The 9,009-nt window shown below is 41.2% G+C and overlaps 1 protein-coding gene across 1 annotated transcript; it reads right to left on the reverse strand.

Moving 5' to 3' along the window:
* Positions 1-2,911: 2,911 nt before the first annotated feature.
* SERF1B (small EDRK-rich factor 1B) lies at positions 2,912-6,475 on the reverse strand. Its single transcript, XM_007129962.3, has 3 exons — positions 6,278-6,475; positions 5,380-5,488; positions 2,912-3,178 (listed from the first exon to the last, which is right to left on the reverse strand). The coding sequence occupies exons 1-3, from the start codon at positions 6,282-6,284 to the stop codon at positions 3,106-3,108; spliced, it is 189 nt and encodes a 62-aa protein (XP_007130024.1). The 5' UTR covers positions 6,285-6,475; the 3' UTR covers positions 2,912-3,105.
* Between the last annotated feature and the right edge of the window lie 2,534 nt (positions 6,476-9,009).

A 9,009-nucleotide genomic window follows, 5' to 3' on the forward strand; every position in this document is an offset into this window, starting at 1 on the left:
ATTATTGTCAAAATGTCCATAACACCAAAAGCAATCTACAGATATAATGCAATCCCTATCAAAATACCCACTGTACTTTTCACAGAAAAAGAACAAATCTTAACCTCAAATAGCCAAAGCAATCTTGAGAAAGAGAAGTTGAAGGTATCATGGTCCTTGATTTCAAACTATACTACTAAGTTACTGTCATCAAAACAGTATGGTACTGGCAAAAAAACAGACATATAGATCAACTGAACAGAATACAGAGCCCAGAAATGAACCCACACTTAAATGCACAATTAATCTACAACAAAGGTGGCAAGAATACAAAATAGGGGAAAGACAGACTCTTCAATAAGTGGTGGTGGCAAAACTGTACAGTTATATGTAAAAGAATGAAACTAGACAACTTTTTTACACCATGTATGAAAATAAACTCAAAACAGATTAAAGACTTAAATGTAAGACATGAAACCACAAAGCGCTTAGAAGAAAATATAGGCACTATGTATGATATTACACATCAGCATTAGCAGTATTTTTTTGGATCCGTCTCCTCAGACAAGGGCAACAAAAGCAAAAATAAACAGGGAATTCCCTGGTGGTCCAGTGATTAGGACTCTGTGCTTTCTGTGTAGGTTCAATCCCTGGTCGGGGAACTAAGATCCCACAAGCCACATAGCACAGCCAAAAATATCCCCCAAAAAACAAAAAACAAAAATAAACAAATGGGACTACACCAAACTAAAAAGCTTTTGCATGGCAAAGGAAACCATTAACAAAATGAAAAGACAACATCCTGAATGGCTGAATGGGAGAAGATATTTGCAAATGATATGTCCAATAAGGGGTTAATATAAAAAATACAGAGAGAACATATACAACTCAATATAAAAAAAAAATCTCATTAAAAAATGGCAGAGGATCTGAATAGACATTTTTCCAGAGACATACAAATAGCCAACCAATCCATGAAAAGATGCCCACCACCACTAATCATCAGGGAAATGAAAATCAAAACCACAATGAGATATCACCTCACACTTGTCAGAATGACTTTTATCAAAAAGAAATAACGAGGGGCTTCCCTGGTGGCGCAGTGGTTGCACGTCCGCCTGCCGATGCAGGGGAACCGGGTTCGCGACCCGGTATGGGAGGATCCCACATGCCGCTCCGCAACGGGAGAGGCCACCACAGGAGGAGGCCCGCATAACACAAAAAAAAAAAAAAAAAAAAAAAAAGAAATAACGAGCGTTGGTGAGGATGTGGAGAAAAGGGAACCCTTGTGTACTGTTGGTGGGAATGTAAATTGGTATAGTCACAATGCAAAACAGTATGGAGGTTTCTCAAAAAATTAAAAATATCTGAAGAAAACAAACACACTAATTTGAAAAGATTTATCTGCCCCTATGTTCATTGCAGCACTTACAATGGCCAAGATATGGAAGCAACCTAACTGTACCTTGAGAGATGAATAGATAAAGGAGCTGTGGTGTATATGTACACATATACAATGGAATATTACTCAGCAATAAAAAAGAATGAAATCTTACCATTTGTGACACAGAGAGTATTATGCTAAGTGAAATAAGCCAGACAGAGAAAGACAAATACCATATGGTTTCACTTACATGTGGAATCTAAAAAACAAAACAAATGAACAAACATAACAAAACAGAAATTCACTCACAGGTACAGAGAACAAACTGGTGTCACCAGAGTGGAGGAAGGTGGGAAAATGCACAAAATAAGGGAAAAAGATTAAGAGATACAAACGTAGCTATAAAATAAAAAAGTCATGGGGATATAATGTATAGCATAGGGAATATAGTCAATAATATTATAGTAACTTTTTGTGGTGATGGTGACTAGACATTGTGGTGATCACTTTGTAATGTATAAAAACATTGAATCACTATGCTGCACACCTGAAACTAATATTCTAAGTCAATTATACTTCAACTAAAAACAATAAACATTAACATATCCACACAAAAAAAGGCACTCTTAGAATGCAAAGAGTGAATCCTAATGTAAACTATGTCCTTTGGGTGATAATGATGTGTCAATGTAGGTTCATCAGCTACAGCAAGGGTACCACTCTGGTAGGGGATGTTCATAATGGGGAGGCTATGTATGAGTAGGGCCAGGGGGTAGATGAGAAATCTAAATTTTTTTGGGACCCTAATTTTGCTCTACAAAATAAACTCTATTAAGAAAAAAAAAGGCAGGGGCTTCCCTGGTGGTGCAGTGGTTAAGAATCCATCTGCCAACTCAGGGGACATGGATTCGAGCTCTGGTCTGGGATGAGCCCACATGCTGTGGAGCAACTAAGCCCATGTGCCACAACTACTGAGCCTGTGCTCTAGGGCCTGTGAGCCATAACTACTGAGCTCGCATGCCACAACTACTGAACCCGCATGCCTAGAGCCCATGCTCTACAACAAGAGAAGCCACTGCAATGAGAAGCCGGCGCACCACAACGAAGAGGAGCCCCATTCGCCGCAACTAGAGAAAGCCCGCATGCAGCAACGAAGAACCAACACAACCAAAAATAAAATAAATTTCTTAAAAAAAAAAAAAGAAATTCTTAAAAAAAAAAAAAAGGCACTTATTCCAGAAAATTTTAAAGCTGTAAGTAGAACTCTTACTGAGACCTCATTTAGTTTATGTTCATTTAGTTGCTATTCCAGGTGGTTTGTACTATTTTTTGTAAATTTTTCAAGCAAACTAGTTGATTACAAAGCAAAATTAGATAAATGTATCTTAAATTCTATTATACAATAAAGTTGACTTTAAAGATATACTTTAACAAAGTTTATGACAAAGATTCAGATTTATATACAATACCCTGTTACCTGATCATATTACCTCTCTAATAAATTGTATAAATGCTCACTGGTGATAAAAAACAATGTTCGCCAATATGTCACATGCATGGTTAGTGTTTTATTCTTTGTAGAATGGTTCTGAAACATCACACTAAGTCAGGCTGAAAGGTAAAGTTTAAAATAGTTTTATAAGGATATAACATATGTACTGACTGTTCACTCTACAAAATCTTGATCATGGAGCTTATGATACACTTAGTTAGCAGCAGCACCCAGGTTTTCCAAATAGTCATCATTTTTCTCTCGTCTGCATAGACTTCTTCTCATTGGCTGCCTTCTGCTTTTGTTGCATGATCTCAGAGTCCCTATATGGGGGGAAAAGGCTGTAAGTTGTTACAGAAAAACTGAGTTTATGTTCTCATTTGTTTTCTATAATAATCCATTCAGTATACTAGAAAACAATTTAAAAGAAGATATAAACTTTCATGTCTTTCCATTTTCATGGACGGAGATAGAATCTGTACTGTTGTCATGACCTTGGATAAATAACCTCCAAGTCTTTTCAAAATTAGAGTAATACATATCAGGTTGTTCTGAGGAACACATACATACACACACACACACACACACACACACACACACACACACACACACACACAAGCACACCATCTGACATGAGGCAGCTATATGTAGAAATAATGGCAATTAATATTGGTTGTCAACAAAGTTAATTCACTATAAATTTTTACGTGAATGAAGGGGCATTTCAGAGGTCTTCTAGATATCCTAAGTGGTACCTAGGATTAGGACATAGATGTTATGAATCAATTCAGTTTCTTACAAGCCAAAAAGCAGGATATTCAGGGCATTTTCTTAACCCTTTGTGTCTCTGGCTGCACCTTCACATACTGTGAACTAAAACCAGATTACTTGGGCTGGATGGTCCATGAGTCCATATTAAAAAATATATTAAATGGCTATGTATTCAACACCTACTTTGTGCCAGGCACTTTGCTGGCTCTGGATTAAGTCCCACGACAACTTTGAGTTATTGTCACTATGTTTCAGATTAAAAAAAAAAAAGTTAAAGGCTTAGAGCTAAATAATTTGCCCCAAATCACATAAAAACTAAGGTCTGTCCAATTTCAAAGTCCAGGTTCTTTCCTATGTTGTTATTGCATATATTTAGTATTAGATTTTAATTCAGGATGAGTAGCTCTGTCCATGTTAGTAAGACATTTCTGAGAGGCCAATAGCAAAAACAAGGAATGAGAAGGAAGGAAAAACAAGACAGCTACAAAAAAAATGAGGTGTCCTGAATAAAAACAGTAATAGTTATTTTTCTGTTTGTAACCAAACTCTGCTGTGCTTGCTGTGTGATCTTAGTAATGTTATTGAAGTTCAGAGCCCCAGTCTCTCATTGCATGTATTGGGGCTAATAGCACTTTTCATGATTATGATGAATAGAGGTAATAAATATAGAGCATCTAGCACAGAGCTTTGTTAGCAGTGGGTAGTCATTAAGCAGTGACTATCACTGAGCCAAGCTACACTAAGTTTCCCAATAAAAATATTATTTCAGGGTTACTGATCTGTACCATTCCACTGATTGGTTCACTTCTACTCCAATGTAAGTAAACAAATTTAAAGCAAAGCTTATCACTTTAACAATAAATGTCATAGAAAGACAGTGTGAAGTGATAATTAAGGGCTTAAACTTCATTAAATTCTGACTGCATATCAGAATCACCTGGGGAGCTTTTAAAGTCAGGTTTAACTTAAGTATAATAAAATTTACCTAGAGCACCTTTTAATGTCCAACCCCACACCAATTAATTCAGGGCTGGATGTAAGGCACAGGCTTGAGCAGACATCAAGTTTTCCCAGGTGGTTCTAATGTGCAGCCAGCCTTGAGGACCACAGAGAAGCCACGATGGAGCCTGTGTAGTCAATTCTTCACCTGGCCTCCAAGTTTCACATGAACAACAAAATTTGATTTTAGAATAAAAAGAAATTTGGCTAACTTTTTTTAGAAACATGAATGCTTTTTTAAAAAAACTTAAGCTGTAGTCTCAAAGTATTGACATTTCTGTAGCAGTTTTGTATTGTCACATGTATGTCAAGGCAGTGCACCTGCATTCTCTCCAATCCAATGGATCTTCAGAAGTCAATATAACTACATATACTTTGTGTCTCTTTCAGAAGTTATCAATATAATTGGTGACCTGTCATCCAGAGTAGTATGAGTAGGATGTCTGCTTGGAAAATGTTTACCCTCAGCACCTAACAATGCCTTGCACATGGAAGCTAAATGAAATTCTTATGGTTGTGGTGGAGTTGCGTGAGATTCTCTGCAAGAGAAATTATAGCTTTTGAGAGCTTAAAATTCTTCATCTATGGGTTGGGATAATGACTACCGCTTATAATTTTAGTATGCGTGGCACACAACAGATATGCAGCTGTTACCCCTTCCTGCAGGCCTAGTTCTACTAAGGATTTAAAAACTGCTTTCCATTCTCCAAAATGAAAACTTCTGTGACTTGAGAATTCCTTTAGTATAACTCACCTCTGTTTCCTCTGAGAGGTAGTCAAGCTATCCTCTTTTCTTTTTCCCTTACTAATTTCCTGGGATTTCTTCATGTTTTTCTGGCGGGCAAGTTCTCGTTGATTTCCACCTACAAAGAGAAATAGTGATGTTATTTTTCCATCTCCAAAATTAATAATTCCATTCTAAGGGTCTTATTTAAATGTATCTAAAGTTTGCTTTTTAAGAGATAAGCCAGCAGAGTACTGCACTGAATGGTGTTCCGGGGATCTGATGACAAGGAGGAAGCTTAAAGGTAAACACTGAAGTTCCTAACAGTATTATGATGCCAGTTAAGGTGTTCACTGGCTATAAACACCAGATCTCTTAAAAGAGGCGTTCCAATCGTCTGTCTCTATGGGCCAGTATTCCAAAATAAGTTCTGGCTTTTGAGAGGTGTGGGTGGAGAGAGAAAGATACACCACAGATTACACCTCACACACGTTGGTCCATCATAATTCAACCGTTAAGCGAGCATTACAGATGCTTTTGAAACATTACCTTCGAGGGCCAAACAAAAGAACCAGAGAGGAGACTTAGGGCTCCCTGTCCTCGTTAGGCCTCACGACCTTAAGTATTAAGTACCAGCTGTAAACCACCTCCTGACCAGGATCCCTCCCGGGGCTCCACACACCTCACCACCGGGGAGGTGTTCCTTACCGTGTAAACTCGCACCCGAGGGGCAGGCACCTGCCCGACCTTTCAGGCCGGACCTGAGCCAACCGCCCCTCTCCCTCTGCTGACTAAAAACTGGGTCACCACCGCGCCGGACATAAGGGGTTTCACCAGCTGGCCCCCGCCTGCCCGCCCGCCGCGCCTTTGAGCTCCACTTCCTCGCCGGACGCTCCCCGCCGCTTCCCCTACCCGTCCGCATACTCACGGGCCATGCTGACCACCGGACCGAGCCTGGAAAAGAGCGACTCGGAAAAGCAACGACTTGCTCGCACGCTCAGCGGCCGTCCCCACCCGTCGATCTGGAAGCCTAAGCCCGCGCGGGCCCTCAGCAGGGATACGCCTGTGCTCGGTGGACGGCCCAGCCCAACGAGGCCAGACAACAGCAGTCGGCGTGGCCGGCGAGTGACTGCGCGTGCGTGGCCGGGGGGGGCGGGGCGGTGCCCGACTACGGCCCAGGAGCCGCAGCTCCGGGGTTAGTCATTGCCCCCGGGGCCTTTCGGCCGTGCAAGTTTGCTAGAGTCGAGAAAGCGGGCCCTGTGTCTGAGCGAGGCATAGACGTGTGCGGATTTTCCCTCTGTATACCGGTCACTGGGACTTCACCAGCCCCTATTTTTTGGATAACGACGTTAAACGCTACAATATCTAACTTTTCGAAAAGGAACGTTAGCTCTTTTTCATCCCGTTGCAGAGGCGGGAAGGGGAGGAAGGGGACAGAACAGATTGAGGGTTAACTCTTTGAAAGCCAGTGTTGGCCCTTCATATTTTCCTTCTTTATTCACGCACCAAGCCTGCAAGGTAGACTTCATTGTTCTCATTTTACGAAACAGGCGACTGAGACTCTGAGACCAGAAGCGCTGACCTAATAGGGACTGGTAGAAATAAGATTCAAATTTAAAACGGACTCTAAAATCTGTTCATTTCCCGTTTGATCCCAGTGCACTTGTCTCGGTCGACAGTACTTTAGGAGTTGTGGGGCTCTGTGCCTGGGTTGTGTGATGGGGAGAGAATGCTAGGGAATGCAGTCTTACCACGGATTCAGAATAGCCCAGAATAACCTTAAACCTATGTAAAAGCTATGGAGCATCTGCCATTGCTAGAAACAGACGTGTAAAGATGCTTGATACTTATTTTCTTTATCTATTCCGTTAATTATTACAAACTGAGAAATGTGTGGAGTTAGTCTGGTCACCCTGAAATCACCCTTTTTTTTTTTTTTTTAAGTTTTTAATTTGGAAGATTTCAAACATATGCAAAAGTATAGAAAATACTATAATGGACCTCCAAGTATATAAGACCAAGCTTCAACAATTTTTATTTCATCTCATAAAAATTACCTGAGGGGGGGCTTCCCTGGTGGCGCAGTGGTTGAGAGCCCGCCTGCCAATGCAGGGGATACGGGTTCGTGCCCGGGTCCGGGAAGATCCCACATGCCGCGGAGCGGCTGGGCCCGTGAGCCATGGCCGCTGAGCCTGCGCGTCCGGAGCCTGTGCTCCGCAACGGGAGAGGCCACAACGGTGAGAGGCCCTCGTAACGCAAAAAAAAAAAATTACCTGAGGGTTCTGGACATGGAATGTCTGGGTTGAAAGCCCAGCTCTCCCAATGAGTAGTTGAGTGAACTTGGGAATGTCATTTCATTGCATTAAAGCTTCCTTACTAGTCAAATGGGGAGGTAATTGTACCTCCTTCATTAATCAAATTAATATATGTGAAGTAGTAAGTGCCCAGCACAGGATAGCATTCAACATATTACCTATACTTGTCATCATTCTTTCAACCTCAGAGAGCATTCGTGCTTATGACTCTCCCTACGTCCCACCCCTCCTCCTCAATTCTGCTTACAGGCCAGGTGTCTCCACTTAGGGACCTCTTCTGCAGTAACTTGAGCAGGGGAAAAGATTAACTTTCTGGCCAGGCTTTTTATAGAGATAAAGAGACCATCTAAAGAGGAAGGGAGGGAAGGAGTTTGGGATTGACTTTAAGTAGAGTTGTTTCTGTGTGTGGTCTTAAGAGTCTAATTGAGCTTTTTCTTTGCAACTGAAAATATAGTTTTTGAGTTGTAGGGATACACATGATGTATCCCATGTGTACAAGAAATGTTGGGTGTGTCTGTCAGAGAAAACTAGAGACTTTTAAAATTACTATGATGCCGTTAAGACTGTACAAACTAGGAGGAATTATGTGACCACCCAAGGTCACACAGCTAGCTGTGAGCTGAGCCATGATCAAAACGTGAGTCTCAGAATTATTTTTAAAAGATGAATTGGGCGATTGGGATTGACATGTATACACTGATGTGTATAAAATTGATGACTAATAAGAACCTGCTGTATAAAAAAGTAAATAAAATAAAATTCAAAAATTCAAAAAAAAGACTGTACAAACTTGGGATGTGTAACAAATAGCTTATGATTTTATGTTAAATAGTAAAATTGAATCTGACTCTGTTCCCATCCCTTTACAAATGGGAAATTAAATCCTAGTCATTATTTACTTCTTTACCTGCAGAATTGTGGGAATACCATAGACTCTTAGGTGAAACAGAGCGTTTGGGGAAAGGCCTTATGTCTTCAGTCTATACTGGCATATGTTGTTCAAAGCTGTATGGTTCTGGCAGTAGCTCCAAGATTCCTGAGATATCTTCAGCAGGGGTTATTTTTCTCAAGTCCTTGAGCTTCCTTAGGTGTGTTTGAGGTCCTAGTCCCTCTCCAGAGTACTGGAGGGAACCCACAGACCTCCATTTCCTTCCCAGTCTTGAAAGAATCTTTTCTCTCTGTACTTTCAGCCTTGCTTTCCTACTCTTAAAAACACTTGTCTCGGGCTTCCCTGGTGGCGCGGTGGTTGGGAGTCCGCCTGCCGATGCAGGGGACGCGGGTTCGTGCCCCGGTCCGGGAGGGTCCCGCATGCCACGGAGCGGCTGGGCCCGTGGGCCATGGCTGC

The sequence above is a fragment of the Physeter macrocephalus genome, chromosome 8 (genome assembly GCF_002837175.3).
Source record: "Physeter macrocephalus isolate SW-GA chromosome 8, ASM283717v5, whole genome shotgun sequence".
NCBI classification, from domain to species: Eukaryota; Metazoa; Chordata; class Mammalia; order Artiodactyla; family Physeteridae; genus Physeter; species Physeter macrocephalus.

Excerpts from the sequence above, each read along its gene's own strand:
- SERF1B (XM_007129962.3), bottom strand. Across the intron at positions 3,179-5,379 it reads ACCTCTCAGAGGAAACAGAG|GGACTCTGAGATCATGCAAC; the intron begins GTGAGTTATACT and ends CCCCCCATATAG.